Consider the following 26,608-nt stretch of genomic DNA (forward strand, 5'->3'; position numbering starts at 1 on the left):
TTGATCAAATGCCTGAGCAAAGGCTTTATTACCAACTGATTTTATTATACAAGAATTTCAGCAGCTTACTGACTTAATGTATTCCTAGTCATCATTAACTAGACCCCCAGACTGGGGTCATATTTAACCCCTGCTTCTACAAAATTTTCACATTCATGTACCTCAATCCTCCCAAAAATATATAAACTCTGGCCCGGTATTATTCTTCCCACACTGATCATAGTAAAAGGAAAAAAAACAAAATCCATGTTGTTGTGAATAGTAATGCCCAGATATGAAAGTTATGTCATGGCTGATTTGCTGCACGGAAATCTGAACCAGAATGGGCACTTATTAATAAAAACTCCTACTACATGCTCGGGCTCTTTGCCCACCTCAGAGAGAGACAGCACAAAATATCTATCCCCATCTCTCCTTCCCGGCATACCCACCTCCTGCCTCCACCCCGATTTCCAAAGACAAATCTTTTCACTGCATGCTTCTGCTAAGAACAGTTTCCCACTATTCTTTTAACATGTTCCACTAAGCCCTGCAGGATCTGCCCTATCTCAACAGTCTTATCTCACACCCTCTCTCTTCCTCACTCTCTGTATTTCCTGAATTTCCAAACCTCACCTGCTCCTCCCTCCCTCAGGAGAACTGTCACAGATGCCATTTCCTCTCCCTAACCTTCATTCACCTTAGTCAATCCCTTCTCATCCACAAGAGCTGAACTCAACTATCACTTTCTCCAAGAAATCTGCATAAACCCTCAAAAGAGGGTCTGGTTCATTTACATGCTCTCATATAGACCTCCTACTTCCTTCTAAAACTTGAACTAAATAAATTAGGTTATTATTTCAGTGTCTCTCTTCTACCCGACAATGAAAACTTTAAGAGCAGCTTGCATGCTATGTCCCTATCCCCTAGTACCGTGCATTACACACCAACTCAAACAGTTAAGTAGAGATGTCCAACTTCTCTGAGATACATACAGAGTGTAAGGCATACAATGAATTTGCAAAAGTCTATAGAAGGACATGACACTGGGGGTCTCCAAGGCTCCATGACAACCACATTCAGAATAATTCTTTTACCTTGCTTTCTTGATTGCCGTAAGCTAAAATCTGAAGACAATCTGTTGTAATAGCCAAGAATTTAACATTTGTTTTGTTGAGCAAGGCAACCATTTTCTGCAGCCCGCCAGCTAAACGCACTGCCATTTTAGCTCCTTCCTGATGCAATAAAAGGTTGTGGAGAGTTGTAATGGCATAAAACAATACAGAATCCACTGGTGAACTGGGAAGAAGAAAAAAGTCTCATCAGAAATGGTGTGATTGCACTCTTCTCCTCCTGAGCTTGGAGCATTCTGACCATATTTTCTTACCCAAGCATCTTCACCAGGGCAGGAATGCCCCCAGACTTAAAGATGGCCAGCAAGCCCTCACGGTGGTGGGAAAGGTTGTGCAAGGTCCCAGCAGTACAGCGAGCTGTTTCCACGTCATTTGTGTTCTGCATGGTGCGCACAATGGCAGACACCATCTGAGGAGAGCGCATGATGGCATGTCTGGAAGCTTCCTTTTTAGAAAGCTGATGGACCATAACTGCAGCCTTATTAACCACCACCTATAATATACAGGAATTAAGAAACATTAGTTTTCAGTTTTCAAATACTGAGGTAGGGTAGACATTTTAAGACTACTTCCTTGGGAGTTTCCTTCAAAGCAGATTAAAAAGCTGGCCATGTCTCTATTACCTGGTCTTCATCATTCAGCAGTTTTGTCAATTCAGGGATTGCACGTGTGGCAAGTTCTGCATCATCTTGATAGTTAATTAAGTTTACAACTGCATGTTTCAGCATCTGTGATGGTTCAGCCAGACGCTGGACATTAGTGGGATGAGCGGCATCAAACTGTGTAGATGGGATCTGCATGCCCTCATCTAGCGTCTCAGGGAACATAGCAGCTCTCACCCTCTGAGCTCGAGTCATTGCATACTGTCCATCGATATCTGGAAAAGGTGAATTCAACAGTCAAATCTCCACAGCTCAGCATTAGCCCCAACAGTCAAGCTGATGCTGCAATCACTCCCTTTTCTTTACCAGGCTGTTTTATTTAAGCTATTGTATGCTAACTTTTATAAGAGTAACTATGCAATTCTCAAAACTGCACTCTAACTCTGAGTCAGGTGATAATATTCTTACCAGCTACTTGTTCTTGAGTGAAGGACTGAGAAAATCCCTGTTCCCACTCATAGAGGACTTGGGTGGTATCCACATCCTCTTCCTCAGGATTGCCTTTACCGCTCAGAGAAGGCGCTGTGGTGGTGGCACCAGAATGGATTCCAGAGTCCAGGTAAGACTGCTGCTGCCAGTGACTAACAGCTGCTTTTCTGTCTGGCTCCATGGCCATGTCCAGCTCCATCAAATCAGCTATTAAAAAAAATCAAACAGCATCAGTGTTACTACCAGGAAAATGTTACCTTAATTTGAAAATAAAAACCTGTGATATGACCCACTGAAATCTTTTCAGAAATAAAGTCTGAAAGACAGCGAAGGGTAACAGAATGATGGCCAGGATCAGCTCAGGGATGAAAAATCTATCCTCTTAGGAGACCACCTAACAGTTACTCACTGAGTCAGTGAAGAATGGTACTGCATCCAGGCTCCAGAAGCAGCCATCCAGACTAGACTCCTGCTGGTGGCTTGTTTGCTATTTCACCAAGCCATTAGGAGAAGTGGGCAGAAAATGGAGCAAAAGGTAGCCTGACAAGTAAGCAGGGAGAGAGGAAAGCAGGGGAATCTGAGCCAGACTGGGTTAATGGCAACGAAGCAGAGCCCCAAATTCAGTAACTAAAGACTACAATACAAACCTTGGGTAGCCATTGTCCACGCAAGATTTTCAAAATGGTAGTATGGTGTACTTCAGAGACCCTAAAAGAGTTAATCAAAGTCATTAGTATTTAAAATTGTTTGATTTTAATACTTTTAAGTCACTAGGAATAGTCTGTCAAACATCACGGACTACATCCACAAAAAGCCCGAAATCCTCTTTTACATGATCTCCTCTAAATACTTCAACCACAGCTCTATCACTGCCACACTTTTAAGTTTTCACTTAAACTCTAACAAGCACCTCTTTTTCAGTAAAAATACAAAAAAAGTATAAGCACTCTAGTAATGAAAGCCGGGGGGAAAGGCTATTCAAAATCAACCCTTCCTTGGGTTTCAAAAGTCCTCTCCTCTTCCTTTTTAACTTCTTTCACTAAAAAAATCATAGGTCTTCTTTGGACAACAGACGTCCAAAGGGATTTTTAAAACATGAAATTTCACTGAACAAGTCAACTCTTCCTGTCTTCTGATATAATACAATGCCATCTAAAATACCATCTTAAAGCAGACTGTGGTGACTGGATTAGAACAGATATCAGACGGTTTACTAAGAAGTAACATTACTTTTCAAATTAGTCTGCAACACAAAATTAGAAGCACCATTTTTTAAACTTTTCTAAGTTCAAATTTATAGCAACAGTTTATTATAAATACAAGTATTACTGTCTGGAATACTTTAATCAATATAAAAATCATTCACATATATATTAAAAATCTTAGCATCTAATTATATGTCTGCATTTTGGCTTTTTTGTGTAATATTCAAGAAAATGCGGAATTACGCAGCTATTTGCAAATGAGACCAGTTTAAGAGCTCATGGTCTCCAGATAGTCCTAACAAAATTTCCTTCATTACAAAGTCTGTCCCTTGACAAGTTCACTTTGTACTACAAATTAAATATTAGATGTAAATTACCAATGTGGACTAGATATTTAAATGTGAACTGTGTTTTTTACCAATGTACAAGAAAGTTTAAATGTGTTTAATGCAGTTGGAAACTGTACTTTAAAGTCCTATTTTCTGTCCTGTGTAAAGAAGTATGTGTTGATTATCCTGGAATTCCTCTTCCAAAACTGGATTTTTATAACCACAAAGATCACTTGACACCTAAAGGTGACAAAAGTGTGGACACAATTGTTTTTATCATCCACAGTAGAAACAATTGACAGTTTACTTAAAAGGCAAAAATGAAGGACAGAAAGTAACAAAGTTATTCCTGTCAATAAGAAACCTACATTTTAAAATCAAGTATTAGGAATTCCATGTTTCCATGCAATAGGATGGGACTGGAGTGTAGAAGCTTGCATTTTTAATGAATATTCTAGTATGCAGAAAGCAATCTAAACCACATGGCAGGAAATACAATGATGGAAGAAACCTAGGTTCTTTGTCCACTTATGGCTGTATTTTAGCTCCTTATCTTTTGCCTATCTTTGAGACTGGTTATTTAACCATTTCTTTCCCACCCCTCGGAAAAAATGGGTTCCCCATTCCAGCTCCAAATGTATTACTAGGGAAGGGGACTTACATGTTCCACACTGAGCTCCTCCTCTGGCTAATGCCACAGGGCTCAGAAACCAACTACTCAAATCTATAGTTGCCACAGTTTAAGAAGTGCTTTGATATATCTGGCATTAAGAAAAAAACATTTATAGTGTTTTTTCCTTGATACAAAAGCAAAACATATTAGCTGTGTTACTGGGTAAAACGTATGTGGGCTGACCTAGTAACCTGACCATGATTTACAATGTCTTTATGGAAAAAAGTAGTTTCATGTTCCAAACTTACAATATGTAAGTTTGTGTGTTGGTGACTTCTTAGTACAATTTTTTTCTAGCACTTTCAAACTTACACAACATTATGCAACACACATAAAAATTATTTTTACTCTTTATGGCAACCCTCTGAAGTGTGGGAGGCCAAGTGTCAATCAAAAAGTAGAGAAGTAAAAAGTAGGAATGAAAATGAGTATATACATAAGCAGCAGTATATACTAACTCACCCTCACACTGCTCTTCAGACAAATCTAGATTTAACTAAAATTTGAGAATCATTTACTAAACAACTGAATATACTGTCCAGAAAACTAGGGCAGAATCTTGCCTCAACAAAAAGCTTTCCTTATTCTTTCTCTAGGCAGAGCTTTTAGCCAAGGGTTGGCTTGCCTCCACTACAACCTGCCAATCATTAAGGGCCTAGAGTGCCTAATCAACTAAGGCTTACCAAAGACTTAAGGAAAAAAAAGACTCCAGAGAAACAGAATTTTAAAATTGGGGTAAAGTGGGGAGGGAAACACTGTTTCACTTTACCAGCCTCATAAAGATCAGAGAGAATAAATAAGAATGAAAAGTTCAGGGAGCACGGATACATGTACAGGGTATGGCTGAGTCCCTTTGCCGTCCACAGGAAACTATCATGATGTCGTTAACTGGCTATATTCAAATACAAAATTTAAAAAAAATTTAAGTTCAATAAAAAACTGAAATTGTGAAAAACTCCTAGAGCATAAAGGAAAAACACACAGAATATAAGGAAAGAAGCAAGAGAATCAACTCGGGATCAAGGCTTCAACTGACGTGCACTTCAAAAAGAAATATGAGAAAGAAAAATGGGGAAAAGCACACTGCGTACCGATCAAGATAAAGGGAGTATGATGCTTTTCAAAAAAAAAAATGAAGTACTAAATGTTCCTAGGTGCAAGTGACCTCTACTATAGACTGCATTTAGAATGCTTCATTTCCTACCAGCTTTATCACCAAGAATGCTCTGACAAAGAAAGAGGGTGCCAGGGGTCACCAACTTACCCAGTCTAACGGCATAGTGGACACATGCACCCTTTATTTTTCTCTTTTTGCTCAACATATGCTCTTTTCCTAATGATACATTTTATAAAGAACATCTCAAAATTCATCTTATATCTAGTACATATAATTTCAATCTAAGGATAAAGTTCATCCTGAACCATACCTTATTCAAAGTATTACTACTGAATAATAATTCAATAAGTACTGAATTACTTATTGATTCAATACTTCTGCTGAGTTTTTCCTTCAGTTTTTCTAGCACGGGTACCTAAGCATGCTAGGTTTTTCTTTTTTTTTATTATGAAAATTTTCAAATATGCACTAAGGCAGACACAACTTTATACTGCACACACACCTATACTTAACAACTGTTAATATCATGCCATATTGGTATCTTCCTACAGAATGATTTTAAAGCAAATTACATACATCAGTACTTTATGAAGCTATAAAAAAAACAAGGATATTTTCTTATATATCACAATCTTATTACAAAAGATTAGCCTTAAAGCTTAACTTCTACATGATGGTTGGAGTCTCTATTTCACCTTCTGTACTAAAAGTGGTCCTCGGTCAAAACCTACAATGGAAATTTTAACACAATATAGATTTCATCCATCGATACAAAATTATCTTGATTACCTTGGATTTCAAAAAGTTTGAGTACTACTTACTTAAAGTAACTCTGCTATGTAAAAATAAAACATCTATTATAAAATAAGTTAATACTAAATTACTAAATTTATTACTAAATTACTGCTAACAATTTGCTTCTCCAATAATCTAGTAAGAAAGTTGATGATAAACTTTTCATATATTTTCAGGGATTTAAAAAATACAGTTTGTAGTACAGTCTATTTTGTAAATCTAAAAGCACATACATATGCATTCTTATTAACTGTCACCAATACCTTGCCATTTAAAAATTTATACAGTCTCCTCAAATCTTCCTGTTTAAACACTTTTTATTCAACCTAAAATGTTTAAATCACAACTTACTCCAGTTTCCTTTCTGCTTTTACTCTCAGGAGTGGGGGGTGGCGGTGGTGTGTGTCCATCCATCCATCCTGGGAGGGTGTGTGTATGTCCTGGGAGGGGCCTTTTCAACATGGGCAATAAAAAACTTAACATTTAATGAGACTTTCGCTCCTTCCTCTGAAACACCTACATTAATGTCACTTTAAATACGTAGGTACAAAACTCGCTATTAGAAATCTGAACTGTGGCGAGGGGAAATCAGGATATTCCTGGTCATTTTCCTGTCTTCTCTATCTCATCCATAAAATAATACATGTGTATGCGAAGTCACTTTAGTCGTGTCCATCTCTTTGTGACCCCATGGACTGTAGCCCACCAGGTTCCTCTGTCCATGGGATTCTCCAGGCAAGAATACTGGAGTGGGTTGCCATTTCCTTCTCCAGGGGATCTTCCCGACCCAACAATCGAATCCACGGCTTGTGCGGCTCCTGCACAATGGAGTTACCAAAGATAGGCACAATAAAGGATCTTTACCGCTGAGTCACCAAGGAAGCCAAAGGGTAGTTTTCTTTGGTGTTCCTATAATAATGACATTTTGTTATATTTGGTATTCTATTAAATTTACTATTAGGTATTTTTAACAAAAATAGAAAATCAAAAACCTTTTGTTGTAGACTCTTTATTAAATATTATCCATACTTTATCGTAAGTCTATACTATAACCACAGCTCCAGATTCTTGAATATTTAGTTTGTGTTTCCTATTTACCTTGCTATTCAAACAAAGTTGAAAAAATGTCTTTGTATATAAATTCATTCTCATATTTTCATTTCCCTTCCACCTAAGGATTGCTTCAACTACTGGGTTAAATAAGAACTTTTAAGTTTTCAAGTTTTGATACAAAGCTCGAAAATACTGATGCAGCATAAACTGATACAGTCACCAAAGAAGGCACTGTACCAGTGACCGGCTTACCCCAAGGGCCTACCAAGCACCAGCTGCTTTCTCAGACAATTTTTAACAGCTACATCCACCTACCTAATGTATACCCCATCCCCTGCCCTACAAGTTCTAAATTCTGAGATTAAAATTAAATGCTTCACCCCTGCCCCCCGCCACATGTAGCCATTTGTCTTGCTAGACTTTTATGTAGTTCTTTTGCATTTTTATGCACTACATGTGTACGTTATGCGTAAGAAGTCACTGGGATAATCATTGATATAGCAAGTTAAACCAACTGTGTGTGTCGGAGAATATGATTTTACTACTTAAAACAATTCAATTATGGCTTTTATCCTTTACATGTATGATATGTTGTTAGTCTCAATAATGACTAACTTCACACAGAATCTTTGGTCGGTAACACAATCCTAATACAGTCCTGATCCTCCAGGGGAAAAAAAAAGAATGTTTTTCAAGACAAATTTTCACTTTATCGACTCTAAGAACAAATGACTACATAAAGCAGAAACTTTTTCTCCAGCTTAAACTAAAATATAAGCTACCAAAAAGACTGAACTTTTCAATTTTGTTTTTATTTTCATTTTTATTTATTTTATCTCAATTTTGTTTTTTAATTTAAAAAAATTTTGTTATACTTGATTTAAAATATATTCATTTCAGGTGTATAGTTTCAGATTCTTTTCCATTGTAAGTTATAAGATACTGAATACAGTTCCCTGTACTATATAGGTAAATTCTGTTTTTCTATTTTATATACAGCAGTGTATGTACGTTAATCCCATTATCTAACCGATCCCTCCCCCCTCCCCTTCCCCTTTGGTAACCAGTTCTCTTTTCTGTGCCTGTGAGTCTGCTTCCATTTTATACATAAGTTGATTTGCATCTTGTTTTAGATGCCACATGTAAATGATAATCATTTTTCTTTACCTTACTTAGTGTGATAATCTCTAGACCCATCCGTGTTGCAGCACATGACACTATCCCGTTCTTTTTCACGGTTAAGCGGCCTCCCATGCGCACGTGTGTGTGCACGTGTGCGCGCGTCCTCACCCACGCATCCGCCAGCAGGCACGCCCGTGTTTTGACTGTTGGGCACAGTGCTGCTGCAAACACTGGTGTGCATTCAAGATTGATATTTTAAAATATAGCTATTTCAAAATACATAGAGAATAGCCTTTATCTACAATGGTACATTTTATAATTTCCAAGTATAATTTTATGCAAGTTAAAATAACTGTTTATGTAGTAAAAGTATAAAGAATATACACCAGTTTCTTAATACCCAGGGGTAAAAGGAACAGGAAAGGAAAGGATATTAAAAATGGCTTCAAGTCATTAGCAATGTGTGTGTGTTTAATCAAACACAGCAAAATTACATCTGTTAATCTGGGTGGTGAGCTCATGGTATTTACTATATTACTCTCTACACTTTACATAGCAAAAATAACTAAATGAAACAAGAACAAGCTATACATCAGTATTTCAGATGAGATGATTTGAACTCCAAATATGATTTTAAAATAAGACTACCTTTGTTTATAAACAGAGTCTCTCAGACACAGAGCATGAACTTATGGTTACTAGAGGGAAGGATCCCTGGGGGAAGGGATAGGGAGTTTGGGAAGGATATGTACACACTGCTGTATTTAAAACAGATAACTAACAAGGACCTAGTGCAGAGCACAGGGAACTCCGCTCCATGGTATGTAGCAGCCTGGATGGAAGGGGACTTTAGGGAAGAATGGATACTTTCATGAATGGCTAAGTCCTTTTGCAGTTCACCTGAAACTATCACAACATTGTTAATCAGCTGTATTCAAATATAAACCAAAACTTTTTTTAAAAAAAAAGAATAACTTTGTATGTTAACCTTTTAAAGTTTATTAAAATGGAGTTACCAAAGATAGGCACAATAAAGGACAAAAACGGCGAGGACCTAACAGAACAGATTTAGAAGAGGTGGCAAGAATATACAGAATACCTGTACAAAAAAGCTCTTAATGACCCAGATAACCACGACGGTGCAGTCACTCACCTAGAGCCAGACATCCTGGAGTCTGAAATCAAGTGGGCCTTAAGAAGCATTGCTATGAACAAAGCTAGTGGAAGTGATGGAATTCCAGGTAAGCTATTTCAAATCCTAAAAGGTGATGCTGTTAAAGTGCTGCACTCAACACGCCAGCAAATTTGGAAAACTCAGGAGTGGTCACACGACTGGGAAAGGTCAGTTTTCATTCCAATTTCCAAAGGAAAGCAATGCCAAAGAACGTTCAAATTACTGGATAATTGCACTCATTTCACATGCTAGCAAGATTATGCTCAAAATCCTTCAGGCTAGGCTTCAGCAGTACGTCAATCGTGAACTTCCAGATGTTCAAGCTGGATTTAGAAAAGGCAGAGGAACCAGAGATCAAATTGCCAACATCCAATGGATCATAGAAAAGGCAAGGGAATACAAAAAAAATATGCTTCATTGACTATGCTAAAGCCTTTGACTGTGTGGATCACAACAAACTGGAATATTCTTCAAGAGATGGGACTACCAGACCACCTTATCTGCCTCCTGAGAAAGCTGTATGCAGGTCAAGAAGCAACAGTTAGAACTGGACATGTAACAACTGATTCAAAACTGGGGAAAGTACGTCAAGGCTGTATATTGTCACTCTGTTTATTTAACTTGTACGCAGAATACATCATACAAAATGCTGGGCTGGATGACTCACAAGCTGGAATCAAGATTGCTGGGAGAAATATCAACAACCTTAGATATCCAGATGATACCACTTTGAAGGCAGGAAGTGAAGAGGAACTAAAGAGCCTCTTGATGAAGGTGAAAGAGGAGAGTGAAAAAGCCTGCTTGAAACTCAAGAGTCAAAAAACTAAGATAACAGCATCTGGTCCTATCACTTCATAGCAAATAGATGGGGAAAAAGGGGAAACAGTGTCAGACCTCATTTTCTTGGGCTCCAATATCACTGTGGATGGTGACTGCAGCCACGAAATTAAAAGACGCTCACTCCTTGGAGGAAAAGCTATGACAAACATAGTGTATTAAAAAGCAGAGACATCCCTTTCCCAACAAAGGTCCATAGTCAAAGCTATCATTTTTCCAATAGTCATGTATGGATGTAACCATAAAGCTGGACCATAAAGAAGCTGAGTGCCGAAGAACTAATGTTTTTGAACTGTGGTGCTGGAGAAGACTCTTGGAGAATCCCTTGGACAGCAAGGAGAACAAACCAGTCAATCCTAAAGCAAATAAACCCTGAATATTCATTGGAAGGACTGGTGCTGAAGCTGAACCTCTACAACTTTGGCCACCTGATGTGGAGAGAGCCACCTCACTGAGAAAGACCCTGATGCTGGGAAAGACTGAGGGCAAGAGAAGAAGGGGGCAACAGAGGGTGAGATGGTTGGATGGCATCACTGACTGAACAGACCTGAGTTTGCGCAAACTCAGGAAGATAGTGAAGGACAGGAAAGCCTGGTCTGCTGCAGTTCATGATGTTGCAGAGTCAGACACAACTTAGTGATTGAAAAACACCCCAAAAAAGATACGAGTATTTTATAGAAACTCTTGTTAAATCAGCTGAGCCTTACAAACTCAAGTCTCAAATATGAGGGTAAAATAAGTATGTCCATCTACCTGAAAAGGTAGCTGTCACAAAAGCTAAACAAGGCTATAAGTCATTTTAAAAGGCTAGAGATTTTAGGTATGTGGGAAATTTGTGGGAAAATGTTTCCATTACATCCTGAAACTGAAAATTCTGTTTCTCAAAGTTCACAAAATGACTGCCTAATACTTTTAAACTAAGGACACTCTTTGCTAACATTCTAGAGACACTTTTATACCCATTTTAAGTCTGATAAAGCTGCACAGAAAACATAATTCAATTAAATTTGTAGTAAAAGTTACAAAATTATATACAAACTATTTTTCTATATACATTTAGGATAGTCAGAAAAACATATCACAGAAAGAGTTCACTCATAATTGCAACAATAAAAAACAAAAAAGGTACATAAAAATCAAATGGAAAGCTGTCTTATTCCTGACTAGAATTTCTTTGTACTGTATAAACAGGCCAGTTTTCTCTTAGTTCATAAAGTCAGTGTATTTCCAACAAAATAATGATTTCTTTAGGAGTGAAAATGATTCCTAAATTCATTTGAAATGGGAGTGTGAAAGTAATTTTAAAAAAAAGATTGAAATAATGATTAGAAAAAAGAACCAATTCTATCAGATACTAAAACTCAATATAAATCAACAGCCACAGCAAATAAACAATTTATATTATTGGGGGCAGGAATGGTTAAGAGACTATAGTAATCAGAAAACACCCAGACATAATGTGGCAATTTAATAAATGTAAAAGGTGATATTTCAACTGTGGGAGACAGCTGGATTATTTGATTAATAATACTAGGAGAAAAGGACTTTTTCCTTGTGAAAAATACTATTTTTAAATCCTTACTTGATTCACTCTATTAATCCTTACTATATTAAATTATATACTATATATACTATATACAATCTTTACTATATTAAATCTACACATGACAAATATTTACAGGCTAAAAAGAAAATCAATAAGACAAAATATTGTATACACACGAAGGGTGGTATACATGGAAATAAAACTATGGTAAGAAGCCCAATATAAGCATGACTTTGAACTCTGAAATCAAAAGGTAAAGACAGGAGTGTGTGTGTGTGTGTGTGTGTGTGTGTGTGTGTGTGTGTGTGTGTGTGTGTGTGTGTGTGTGTGTGTGTGTGTGTGTGTGTGTGTGTGTGTGTGTGTGTGTGTGTGTGTGTGTGTGTGTGTAAAACTTAAAAAATTCCAAGTCAAAAAAACCCAAACAACCATACATAAAGTACTTTTAAAATGACATACTGAACACCATAGGAGAAACATGATTACAGGCTAATACCCACAGCACACAAAGAACTGAGGAGAAATCAGTGAATATAGCAGAGGAAGGGCAGGAACCACCACTGAAGGAAAAATAGAAAGCAAAAAATATATTCAAAAGAGCTTAAATTCATTTTTCTCTGCTTATCTGATTGTTAAGAGCAAAAAGATTAATAATACTGATGATATGGATATATTTAAACTGGCAGAAGGTTTCTGGACAGTAAGTTGGCACTATTCATTAAATATAAGTGTAAACACTCTTTCACATAAAAATACCACTTTATAATAGAAATGTATTCTGCAGAATATTCACAGAAGCATGCCAAAAGGTCTGCACAGTGAAGCATTCATAAAGCTGGAAATTAACCAAATGCTCACCAACAAGAGACTGAATAATGTATCCACTGAATAGAATGTATATTCATCTACTGAACAAATATTTAAGTACCTTTTATGTTACTAGCATTGCATAACAGTGAATAAGAGTCAGAGTCAAGGTCACAGTCTAGGAAAGCCAGCATTCTATTAGAGAGTTAAGCAATAAAAACAATAAAGACTGAGAACTGCTGTGAAGAAAATAAACAAGGTAAGAACAGAGTACTAGTGAGCGGCTGGTGACTAGTTAAGAATGAGTGCTGATCTGTATTTCTGTGTCTCTTTTTCTGTTTTGCATATAGGGTTATCGTTATCACCTTTCTAAATTCCATATATATGTGTTAGTATGCTGTAATGTTCTTTATCTTTCTGGCTTACTTCACGCTGTATAATGGGCTCCAGCTTCATGAGACAAGTGCTCCGGCCTGGTGCACTGGGAAGACCCAGAGGAATCGGGTGGAGAGGGAGGTGGGAGGGGGGATCGGGATTGGGAATACATGTAAATCCATGGCTGATTCATATCAATGTATGACAAAACCCACTGGAAAAAAAAAATAAATAAAATAAAAAAAAAAATAAAAATAAAAAAATAAAAAAGAATGAGTGCTGAGAGGGGGCAACAGGAATACAGGAGGCGCTAGCCAGGTGAAGACGGGGCGGAACACTCCTGTGCAGAAAACCAGTGCAAAAAAAGGGAAGACCTGTAGGGAAACAGCACTGAAGGGTCCCCTGTGGAATCATGAAAAGAGGTAGGGGCCAGATCGATAAAGGGTATGCCGGGAAGCCAATGGATTCCAGATTTTTAAAGTTCACTCTAGTGTCTATATGGAAAAGAAAAGATCATGAGGGGCAAAAAAAAAAAAAAGCAGAGAGAAGAGTTAGGAGACTATCGTAAATCATCCAGGTGAGAGGGATAGAGGATTACTATGAAGCCATTAAAAATACCCAGAAAAAATACAACATGTATCTAATACACAAGCTATTTACATACTTTTAGACAGACTTTTCACATACACTTGCAAAAGAAAATGTTTAGAAATAATATACTGGTATTAGAAATGATAATTTGTCCAAGAAAACACCTATCATTGAGCACACTATGTTAGCCAAACACTAAGTATATGTTTCTAAACATAAAAACTAAGTGGTCTATAAAATGGACTTTCTGCAAAAGAAATGTGAAAACTACTCAGCCAATCATTAGCACCTCAAGACACAAACTGCTTTTAAAAAAAGACGTTATTGAGGTGGATAAACCTAGAACCTACTATACAGAGTGAAGTGAGTCAGAAAGAGAAAGATAAATATCATGTTCTAACACACACATATGGAATCTAGAAAAATGGTACTGAAGAATTTATTTACAGGGCAGCAATGGAGAAAAAGACATAGAGAATAGACTTACAGAGATGGGGAGAGGGGAGGAGAGGGTGAGATGTATGGAAAGAGTAACATGGAAACTTACATTACCACATGTAAAATAGAGAGCCGATGGGAATTTGCTGTATGGCTCAGGAAACTAGGGCCTCTGTATCAACCCAGAGGGGTGGGACCGGGGGCAGAGATGGGAGGGAGGTTCAAAACAAAGGGGATATATGTGTACCTATGGCTGATTCATGTTAAGGATGACAGAAAACAACAAAATTCTGTAAAGCAATTATCCTTTAATAAAAAAATTTTTTTAAAAAGACGTTTTTTAATCTTAGGAAAAATAAACGTTTTCTAAAAGAAAGGAAATCAAACTTACTGCAATTTTAAAAATTATTTAGGCAAATGTCATTTTATTTTATTATATCAATATATTTCTATTTTAGTAATTTAATCTAAGAGTTTTTTCATTCAATTATTCTACTAAAGTGGAGATACTCTAAAAATCAACTTCATCACAAAATAATGTCAGATACCTGATTAAATTATTTATATTACCTTTAAAAGTATCTTTTACAGCTTTAGTGTAAACTAAAGCTTTTAGCTTTAGTTTCCTTATAGTATCAGGTAAACATCTAACTCTGCCCTAAAAATATTTAATAGGGTAGCATAATTAAATGCCTAGCAACTTCAGTTCTGGGCCAAGTGTCATCTTATGAACTCTACCCAGCAACCACATAAAGTAGTGAACACCCCCCCCCCAACCATCAGATGAAAAAAATGACTAGCAGCAGTTAATATGAGTATAGCTGGTAAACTGCTCAGTTAAAACTCAAATCCAGGGGGCTTCCGTAGCAGCCCAGTGGTTAGCAATCTGCCACACAAGGCAGGGACATGGGTTCGATCCCAAGTTGGGGCACTGAGACCCCACATGCCGTGGAGCTACTAAGCCCATGAGCCCAGGAACCTCAACTACTGAGCCCGAATTCTGGAGCCTGCACACTCCAACTAAGACCCGAGGAAGACCAATAAATAAATAAAACTATTAAGAAAAAAAAAAAAAAAACTCAAATTCAAGTCTGTTTAGCTCAGTCACATCCCTTTTCAATCAAACCATGTATCCCATCCCCACCCCCAAAGTTATAACAATTAGTATTTAACGATCACTGCTGCAGTTAAGAGCAAGGGTTAACAGTTTTTAAATAAAAGTATCATAAGTAAGGCTAAAGAACTATAATCTTTGCACAGTAACCACGGCATCACTACATACTCCATACTTTGACTCTGTGCCTAGAAATATGAGTATATTATACTAAGAAAATGGAAGATTTTACTTCAAGAAAATTTCCAGATATTAATCTCTAAATTCAGGCTACCAGCAGAATTATGGCAAGTACTCAATGGCTTCCATAAGCAATTTGATGCATTGCTTTATATTCCATAACCTTCCTCTTCTCCAACTTGTTACAAGAGTTTCCCTTCCCCACCATACCAGCACACTGATTGTTAAAAATAAATATATGAAATTAAAAACAAAAAAAAGCAAGCTCAGTAAGTCAACTTTGAGAGGGATTCTCATGGGACTCTACCATGAGTTTCTCACTGTTTCCAAAATGCTTAGCACAGATCAAGCTCTTACTTAATGGACTGAATATGCTAAAAATAAGAAAAATGTTCTAAAAGTAGGCATGATAACAACTAAAATGTAAAACAGAGGCTCTAAGCCAACAACAATTATATATAATCTAAGAGACTTAATGCTTTTAGGAACATGAAGGATTCACTTGTGAACAATCTATCTTACCTAGAAGAAAAGTCAGCAAACTTTTTCTGTTAAAGGCGCCAGTGAATACTTTAGGGTTCCATAGGCCAGAAGCTCTCTGTAGCAACTATTAAACTCTTCTACTGCGGTAAGAAAGCAACCAGACAATATGCACACTAACGAACAAGGCTAGGTTCCAATAAAACTTTATTCATGGAAAGTGCAAGCTTGAATTTTGTAAATTTCATGTGTCATGAGATATTATAACCTGAGCTATTAGCTTTAGGCATTAAAAAATATAAAAATCATTCTTAGTTCACAGGCCCTGCAAAACCAGGTGAGGTGGCAGGCAATAATTGGCCAAACCCTATTTCTTACTTTCATGGAGAACAAACCAAGGGGCAAGTGAGTTTACTTTTGGATTAAACCTAAATGTGAAGAACAGCAGCAGAAAGGGTTTCTAAGTGGGCTACTAAGAGTAGTCACACACTTCTTTCCCAAGAGTATCTTCAAAAATAAGTATTACTTTAAAAAATGATACTGGACCAAATGACATGAAAGCCACATCAAGACCATCTGTTTTGGAAAAACCATTTCAGACCATTAAGATCAGGTACATGCTAAAATAGAAATACAGTTCAATATATGCATGCATTTTTCTTCCCCCTATAAAAAATGTTAGCCACTGTTATTAATGATGGTCATTATTAATATATCACTTAGACCCACATGTTTGGCCAACAGCAACAGTGTCTGAAGAGGATGTGATGATGATATATAAATTACGTGTTACCTAGAGTTATTTTTTAACTCTCTAGAAACAATTTCTAGTGCTATCAACATAGACAGAATGATTTATTTTTCATTCACTTTTCCCCCAATAGTGTGTATTTATTTCTCATTATAAGTTAATAAATTTCTTTATACAGAGGAATGTTAAGAATATTACTGTCAATAATTCCAACTTTCTCTCTATGCCTTTTAGTTTAATTTTTCAACAGTTAGGCGCCTGGTACTTTCACGAAGTGTTTAATGAACATTTTTGGAAATATTAAAAGGTGGGGGTTAAGGGAACCAATCTCCACATGGTGGAAAAACTGAATATTGTTATCTCTACACCTCAGAAACATAGGAATTGATAAATGACTCATCCAAGGATGAGACAGAATCAAGACTCAAACACTAGTCTTTTTTTATTCCACATACTGTGATCTCTAATCTGACAGAAACTTTTCCTCACATTTTATTCAAAAATCTGTAAAATCAAAATATACGCACTATATTTACTGGTGGGAAAAAGTTTTTAAGTTGATGCATGTGATTCAAACCCGTGTTCTTCAAGTCAACTGTATTACGTATATTCATACCAAATGTGTTTCCTAAAGCATTTTTAAACAATGTACCACAGAGATAAATTCTGTAAAAGCATATAGATCAAATAAATTCCTTATAGTGAACTGACTTTGATACAAATACTGTAACTTTTGTTTTTTATATATTGTTTGATATATTTTTGCTAATTCTTTTACCTTTTGACTCTTTAAATTGCCTCATATATTGAATATTCATTGGAAGGAACAATGCTGAAGCTCCAATACTTTGGCAAGAACCAAGCCATCAGAGGGGACCCTGATTCTGGGACAGACTGAGGGCAACAGAAGGGGGCAATAGAGACTGAGATGGTGGGATGGCATCACTGACTTAATGGGCTTGACTTTGAGCAAACTCAGGGAGATAGTGAAAGACAGGGAAGCCTTCACTATGAGCTGTGCTGCAGTTCATGGAGTCACAAAGAGTCAGGCACAACTTGGCGACTGAACGACAACATATACTGAATATGAAGTTGGATACTGTCCTTTTCTAACCCAGTTTGACAGTCTTTAAAAAAATTTTTATTTATAGCTGTTATTATATGTTGGTCTTATTCCTCGTCTCATTTTTGTCTGCAAATTCTAATATCTGGTTTATTTCAGCATTTTTTTTCCCCTCTTGATCTTGGGTGACTTTTTTCCCTTAATTTTTCACATGTCTAGTAACTACTGATTGTATATTATATATCTGATATTGTGTATTGGATATATTGTGGAAACTCTGGTTTCTGGAGTTTTCTTTTAAACATTCTTTAAGGCAGTTAAATCATCTTAATTTTATGGAGCTTGGTTTCACACATTATTAGAAGCGATCTATCTCAGATTTTACCCTTAGACTTATGGTGAATTACCTTAATCCTGGGAAACATCTTTACTCCTAAAGTGTGACTATTCTCTGGTTTCAAATGAAAAGCATGAAGTGTTTACCAAGACCCCCTAATTTGGTAGGATTCAAACTCCAAACTCTTCTTCACAGTGAGGATGGGAGCTGAAATCTCTGCTCATACTTCTCAGTGTTCATGTACTTCTTTAACATGAGCTTCCTTGGAACCAATTTCCTTGGTCAGCCAAGGTTTTGAAAGGAGTTTACACACAGATTCTGAAGCTTCCCTCTGGGACTCCCTCCACTCTGAATCTACCTATCTCCTACCCTCAATTTCCAGCCATCCTGGCAACCCTGAGCTCCATCGTCTGATACTACATGAGTTCTAGATCGCACCAGAAACGCTGGTCATAGTTCTCACTAGGGAAGCCTTACAAATATGGATGTCACCAAGTGAGCATGTCCCTTCTTTGATGGGTCACATCTCCTCAAAATTCTGTTTTCTTTTGACCATTCTCTGGTACCCTCAAACAGCTATTTTTATATTTCCTCCCAAAGTTTCTGATTTTTTCTTCTAGTTTTATTGAGATATTAACTCATACTGTGTAAGATACATAGTATGATTTCATTTACATATATCATGAAAGGATTATTACAGTATAGTATATTTAGCAAACATCCATCACCTCATATATAGATATAAAATTAATAGAAAAAAAATTTCTTCTGGTGATGAGAACTTAGGATTTACTCTAACAACTTCCACATATAACATACAGCAGAGCTAATCATGTCGTATATTACATCCCCAGCACTTATTTATAACTGGAAGTCTGTACCTTTTGACTGCCTTCATCCAATTTCCCCCTTTAAAATTGTTTTTTTTAACCAAAAAGATCTCCAATTTTGCTTGCAGAACCGTTTAAACTGGTCCTTCCAAAGGTTCTAACCTGGAACTTTATTTATTTATTTTTTTTAACCTGGAACTTTAAACAACACAGACTACCTGGCTCCATCCCCATGGTTTTCTATCAGTTGGGCTGGAAAGGACCGCTGCACTCTATCACTGTTTAAGTGCCATATATGTTGCTAATGCTGCTACTCCCAGAGCAAAGGGCTACAGGTGAAGACAAACTATGTTATTCAACTTTGTGTGTAACAGTAACCCAAGCTAAGAAACAAACCGAAAAAAAACAAAACATAAACGTGACTCCAGAGAGTAACCCTAGCATCAGTTCCTTGAGAACCATCTATCCATTAAGACAGCACATTCTGACTTAATCTTTAGCCAGCTTTTGTCCCCCACCACGCAGAAGGGACCACCACCCCCTCCCAAGCAGAAGGACCTCCTCTGCCTTCAACAGCCTTACCATAATATTAGGTCTCCTAATTATGAGGTTTTCGTACATTTAGGAAGGAGAGAATATTATATAAAAGAGTAAGCTAGGAAGTGTTTACTTTCAATATGTTACTCTGTTACCTCAATACAAAGAACATCAAGGAACTCTAAACTGCTGTTCTATTGTGAGTCCAAAATTATACCAGTAAGTGAGTCAAAACCCGGAGCTATATACAAATGCCCAATTGGTATATTATGTTCTTTGTCTTCTCAATTTACCAAATTGTGAGGTTAAGAGATTTTCTGTCCCACAAAAAATCTTTTCCATAATTCTTTCGTTTCCTCAATAGTTCTAGCATACAGCAGTATCAACAGCATAAATTCAATGAATGGAGAGATTTCATATATTCAACAAATTTGTTATGCAACTGCTATATGCCAAGAAGAATAACAGATTCTGAGGATACAGCAGTGATATAAAACAGACATGGTCCTTGCATTCTTCACAGAGACACAGACAACAACTGAATAAACAATTACAAGGAGTGGTTAAGTGTGTAAGAAACAAATGGGAGAAGGTAGTAGAAATGACACTAGGACAAGTGATGGCCTTACTTAAAGAGTAGCCCCAAGCTTCTGTGGGAACCTTCAAGCTGAGACCTAAAGATGGAAAAGAGCCAGCATATAAGGAGCAGAGCAGGAACATTTCAGAAATCAGAAATAATGTGCAGAGCTCCAGAATCGTTAGAACTATCTTTTAAGACCACAGTAGTTTGATTATAGTGGGAAAGGGTGATTACAATGAGATGAGGTTCAAAGTAGCCAGACCATGTAGACCTCTCCAGCCTTAAAAAAAAAAAAAAGTATTTCTTATTCTAAATGCCACTGGAAATCCATGAAAGGTTATGAAGCAGGTGAATAACAAGATCCTATTTGAGTTTTTCAAAACTGACCTTGGCTATAATGAAAAAACTGAAACGGTAACAGAAAAAAGGTAAACCAGTGAAGCAATGTCCAGTGACAGATGGTGGCTTAGGCTAGGCTACCAGCACTGGGCACCAACAGTAGCTAGATTAGAGAAATACTTTGGAGACAGAAAAAAGAGGCTCTACTGATGGACTGACTGCAGAGAGGAATTAAAGATGACGCCTAATAAACAAGATGAAAAGACAACCCTCAGAAAGGAAGAAAATATTTGCAAACAAAGCCACCTGACAAGGGATTAATCTCCAAAATACACAAACAGTTCATGTAGCTCAATTAAAAAAAAAGAAAAAAACAAAAAACAGGGTTTCCTTGGTGGCTCAGTGGTAAAGAATCTGCCTGCAAATCCAAGAGACATGTGTCCGATCCCTAGTCCAGGAAGATCTCATATGCCATGAAGCAAGTAAGCCCATGTGTTACAACTACTGAGCCTGTTCTCAAGAGCCTGAGAGCCACAACTATTGAAGCCTATGTGCCCTAGAGCCCACACAACAAGAGAAACCACAGCAATGAGAAATCCACATGCAGCAACAAAGACCCAGCACAGGCAAAAATAAGCAAAAAGTTTTTTAAAATTAAAAAAAAAAAAAAAACCCAATCAAAAAATGAGCAGAAGACCTAAATAGACATTTCTCCAAAGAAGACATACAGATGGCCAAGAGGTAAATGGAAAGATGCTCGACATCACTAATTATTAGAGAAATGCAAATCAAAACTACAAGGAGGTATTCACCTCACACCAATCAGAATGGCCATCATCAAAAAGTCTACAAACACTGAAGAGGGTGTGAAGAAAAGGGAACCGTGCTGCACTGTTGGTGGGAATGTAAACTGACATACAGGCACTATGGAGAACAGCATGCTGGTTCCTTTAAAAACTAAAAAACAGAACCAACATATGACTCCAACAATCCCACTCCTGGGCATATACCCTAAAAAAACCATAACTCAAAAAAACACATGTACCCCAATGTTCACTGCAGTATTATTTACACTAGTCAGGACATGCAAACAACCCAAATGGCCAATGAGAGATTAATGAAGAAAGAAGATGTGTTACATGTATACAGTGGAATATGACATAGCCACTGAAAGGAATGCAATAGAGTCGTTTGTAGAGATGTAGATGAACCTAGAGTCTGTCATACAGAGTGAAGTCAGAAAATCAATACCGTACATTAACACATGAATGTGTAATCTACAAAAATGGTACAGATGAAACTATTTCCAAGGCAGGAACAGACTTGCAGACCTAAGAGAACGGAAGTGTGAACACAGGGATGAAAGGGGAGGGTGAGACGAATTGGGAGATTATAACTGACATATTTACAGTACCATGTGTAAAACAGATGTTGCTGTTTAGTCGCTAAGCCGTGTCTCTTTGTGACCCCACTGGACTGTAGCTCACCATGCTCCTCTGTCCAAGGCATTTCCCGAGCAAGAATACTGGACTGGGTTGCTATTTCCTTCTCCAGGGAATCTTTCCAAACTGGGGATTGAACTCACATCTCCTACATTGGCAAACAGATTCTTTACCACTAAGTCACCAGGGAAGTCTGTAAAATAGCAAGCTAGTGGGAATCTGCTAAAAAGTACAAGAAGCTTGGCTTGGTGCTAGCTCTGTGATGACCTAGAAGGATGAGATGAGGGGTTCAAGGGAAGTCCGGGGAGAGGGGATATATGTATACATATAGCTGATTCACTTCACTGTACAGAGAAACTAACACAACACTGTAAAGCAATTATACTCCAATAAAAAAGACACATGTACCCCAACATTCACTGCGGCACTATTTACAATAGCCAGGACATGTACACAACCAAAATGTCCATCGACAGATGAATGGATAAAGAAGTTGTGGTACATTTATACAATAGAATATTACTCAGCCATAAAAAGGAAAAAAGTTGGGAAATTTGTAGAGAAGAGAATGGACCTAGGAGTCTATCATACAGAGTGAAGCAAGTCAGGAAGAAAAAAATACTGTATTTTAACGCATGTATGTGGCACCTAGAAAAATGGTACAGATGAACCTACTGCAGAGCAGGAAGAGAGACAGAGATGCAGATAATGAACATGTGGACACAGGGGGTTGGGGTGGGATGAAAATAAAATGCTTCCTGGGCGTGTGGAGTGAGCAGTTAGGTGCCATGCTTCCTGAGCTCGGAGTATGTGAGGAAAGTAGCCATTAGTCACACAGGGCTCTTTATATCTAAATTTTTACTAAAATTTAGCTCAGTCACATTACCACATTTCAAGTGCTCAAGAGTCACATGTAGCTGGTGGCTACCATATCAACCTCACAGATGTAGAACATTTCCATTATCACAGAAGTTCTACTGGATATTGCTGTTCCAAAGGCAAGTTCAAAAACAAAAACGCACCAAATGCTAAAGTGACCCAGCAAGACTAATGGTAGAAAGTATCTCTTTCAATGATCAACATGGAGGTCCAATAGTGAGTCCAGCAAAAGGAGGTTCACTGATAATGAAAACCAAACACAAGCCGAAATAGGAGATGAAAAATGAAGATCATATCCATAGGACATGTCTTTCAGAGTGTGAAAGGCAGTAGAGAAACTAAAGGGGCATTAGCTGCAAAGAAACAAGTCATCCAATTCCAGAATATTCACCTATTCAACCAATATTTATTAGCGTCTACAATTTCCAGACACTGAGTACCAGGCATACAAATCAGAACCAGATCGTGAAAGGAGAAAAGAAGCAAGTAAACACAGGTTACTTCAGAATATGATTAAGTGCAACAAACCAAGTAAAAGACGATGGTAAAGTGAAAATGGGTGAACAAGGAAGAACTCAATCTAATGGGAGCCATAAATGACAGGAAGGAACCATCTCTACAAAGATGGAATATACTTATGTGCTATTGGGAAAGATCCAAAGTGAGGTGAAAAGATTTAAAAGTCATTCACTCAACACATATTCACTAATCAATTAGTATACACTATGATGATAAGCATTGGGAAGAAAGCAAAAAGTGAGGAAATAGACAATAATTCCTGTCTTCCTAGAGCTTATGTTCTAGGAGGTGAAAAAAAAGAGGATAAAAAATGGTAAAATATCTATTATGTTAGTCAGTGTTGAAGGCTAAAGAAAAACAAAGCAAGAAAGGAGACAGCAAGTTAGGGAAGAACTGGGTGTACAGAGCCTGTACCTCCAAAGCATCCCTCCAACCCAGCTCTTCGGGGCCTAGAGCTACTACCCTGACCTCAGTCACCACCACCTGTGTCACCGGCAGGACTGCTGTAGCTATTCTCCTGGCTTCCACTCCTCTCTTAAATCCTTTCAGTTTTAGTTCTTTGATGAGTGGAAAGAAGGAGAAAAGAAGTAGGTGATAAAGAGAATAGTCTAAACACATAGCAGTGTGTGCTTCTACAAAATGAGACCATAAGCCCCTGGAGGTTTTTGAACAAAAAAGTTCTATGATCAGTGCTTTATTTTTATTTATTTATTTATTTATTTAATTTTTTGATCATTGCTTTAAAAGGATTATTCTGGTCACTGTGTTGAGATTACATTTAAGGGGAACAAATGTAAGCAGGAAGACCAGTTAGAAGACGTCTGCAGTAACCCTAGGATAGCATGGCTATGAAACGGCATAGTAAGAAATGGCTAAATTTTGCATCTATATTAGAAGGAGAACTGACAATTTTCAGGCAGGGTACAGTGACAGAAAGACAGTCGAGAACGGCAAGGTTTTTGGTGTAACTAAAAAAAAAAAAAAGGTGCATTTAGGACATATTAAGACATGCAGCTTTAGGAGAAATTGGGAGCTCAGTTTTAGGTATATTACATTTGAGATGCTTCTTAAGACATCCAAAATGTTGGGGGAAACACTGGCTATCAGGACCTACATTTCTGGGCAGAAACTCAGGCTAAGGATATAAATCTGGAAGCCATCAGCAAACAGGTTAAATACTCTGTTTAAAGCTATGAGATGCAAGTCTATTTAGACAATGAAAAAGGAGAGATCCAAGTGCTAAAGTTTCAGCCATTGCAATATACAGATGAGACATAACAGAAAAAGCAAAGAAGAGTAAGGAGGAACCACCAGTAAGGCAGGAAAAAAAACCTGCTAGCAGATGTGGTGGCCTGCGAAAGAAGAGGCCAAGCAAAACATGTCTCAAGCCATCGTGCCAAGTGCTACTGAGGGGTTAAGTGAGATGAGGATTAGAGATTTATGAAGTGATGGTCACTGGTAGGAGTTGAAAAGGGGTGAGAGTGTATCCAAACAATTGTTCCAAGGTGTCTTATTCAAAAAAGCAGCAGACTGGGAAACAAGAAGAAAAGATTTTTTAAAAAACAGGGACAAAGACCATGCAAGCTCACAGAAGGAAAAACCAAGGATGCAAGAGAAGGCAGCAAGACAGTTATATTCTTGAGAGCAAGAGGGCATGCAATCTAGTATAGACATGAGCTGGTTGTCCTTCTCTCTGAACACTACAGTCTGTCCATAATGACAGAGCAGGTGAATGGCACAGCCACAGATGTGAGAGCATACAGGAATCTTCCAGTTACTCAACATGCTCTGTGAGACAGAAAGCAGGGGAGACATGAGGAGGAAGTACTGGGAGGTTTGAGAAGAGAGGGAAAAGACACAGTCATAAAGAGAGATGAACTAAGAGACCAAAGACTACTGGGCATGAAGTCAGGGAGGGACAAGGTTGTTGACAGAGTATATAAGAAAGTGATTATGATTCAATCTGAAATTTCAGTTGAGTACAAGTGAGGGTGAGGGATACTGAAGAGCTTTGACAGACTGAAGTTATTGTGTCACTGAAGAGCTGTTGGAATTAGGGTGGCTGCATCAGACAGAAAAATAGGTTATTGGAGGAGAGGAAATCAAGAAACTAAGAGATCAGAATGTTGGAGGCATCCTCTATATCAATGTTACTCAAAGTACCAGACCACAATACCATATGGAGCTTGTGCCAGATTACATAAACCAACATACTGCTTCTTTCATCAAAAAATTTTTGGTACCAAAAAAAAAAAACCTCAGTTGAACTAAACACTGAACTTAGTGACATAGCTGCGTTACTTTCTGGCACAAATTACTTACTGCACTTCATACTGTAACAGTTCTCAGAACACGGGCCATTTTGAGTAGCACTTGTCTGCACAAATATTGGCATCACCAAGAATTAGAACAGAAATAAAGATGACAGTGAGCCAGGACAAGTGTCCAAGGAAGTAGGGGAATGACCCAGGAAAGTTGGTAATGACTAAGACAATGAGGGTAGTAGGTGGTAATAATTTGATGGCATGAGAGTCAAAGCTGAAACTTCTGGAAAAGAATGGTCAAGAAGTGACAATGATGAACAAAGAGGACACTTCCTCCACCTTCTGGTTCACCAATAAAAGGTGCACAGGAAGGGGCAACATTTACCACTTGAGAGAGTTGCAAGGTCAGTAGCATTATGGGGAGAGGCTAGCTTATAGCGGGAGCAAGAAAAAGTAAACATTCCCAGAAAAGACTGACAATAAAAAGGATGTGCTAAAGACTATGAGTTCTAGAGTGACAATGAATGGATTTCAAGAGATGATAAAATGTGGGAAACAGAGACCCAAAACAGCAATGGGATCCAAATCTGGGAGGATAAGGGTAATACATACAGAACAGAGGCATAACTAAAGGAAGCAAGTCCTACAAAAGTCATGTGTCAGGACTGGCCTCTGACTATAATACTTCATTATAAAGATGGACCCTCCGTGCAGACTGATAACAGAAGGAATTCCTGCTTACTTAGCTTCTCATGGGGGAAAGGGGGTTAGTTTGAGGAGCAAAGAAAAGGTTAAACAGTCTTCCTATCTTCGCACTTTGAAGAGAAATGTAATACAATCTGGTGTATAATGGCAATAAGGAGAAGTCTAAGGCCCTTCAGCATACAGTCAGGGCATTCTTCAAGAATGTTAGTACTCTTTCAAAAGAAAATATCTAATTTCAGTATTTTAATTATCATTACTCTGCCTTATGAATGACTCCCAGATTTCTCATCTCTTAATCTAGCCTATTTTCCTTCCATGGGGAATAG

At 37.6% G+C, this 26,608-nt stretch overlaps 1 protein-coding gene across 6 annotated transcripts in view; it reads right to left on the reverse strand.

The window, feature by feature from the left end:
* The window catches only part of CTNNB1 (catenin beta 1), a 47,321-nt gene that overhangs the window by 12,625 nt on the left and 8,088 nt on the right, over positions 1-26,608 (reverse strand). For 5 of the 6 annotated variants that reach the window (XM_043443387.1, XM_043443386.1, XM_043443389.1 and 2 more), the window contains exons 2-6: positions 2,851-2,911; positions 2,183-2,410; positions 1,736-1,989; positions 1,367-1,605; positions 1,077-1,278 (exon numbers count right to left, since the gene is read on the reverse strand). In XM_043443387.1, the coding sequence (XP_043299322.1) occupies positions 1,077-1,278; positions 1,367-1,605; positions 1,736-1,989; positions 2,183-2,410; positions 2,851-2,863 (936 nt within the window). In that variant the 5' untranslated portion in view covers positions 2,864-2,911. Of the gene's footprint in view, positions 1-1,076; positions 1,279-1,366; positions 1,606-1,735; positions 1,990-2,182; positions 2,411-2,850; positions 2,912-6,673; positions 6,774-26,608 lie in introns of all 6 variants that reach the window. The other variant, XM_043443388.1, reaches the window with a different exon arrangement.

The sequence above is a fragment of the Cervus canadensis genome, chromosome 22 (assembly GCF_019320065.1).
Source record: "Cervus canadensis isolate Bull #8, Minnesota chromosome 22, ASM1932006v1, whole genome shotgun sequence".
NCBI classification, from domain to species: domain Eukaryota; kingdom Metazoa; phylum Chordata; class Mammalia; order Artiodactyla; family Cervidae; genus Cervus; species Cervus canadensis.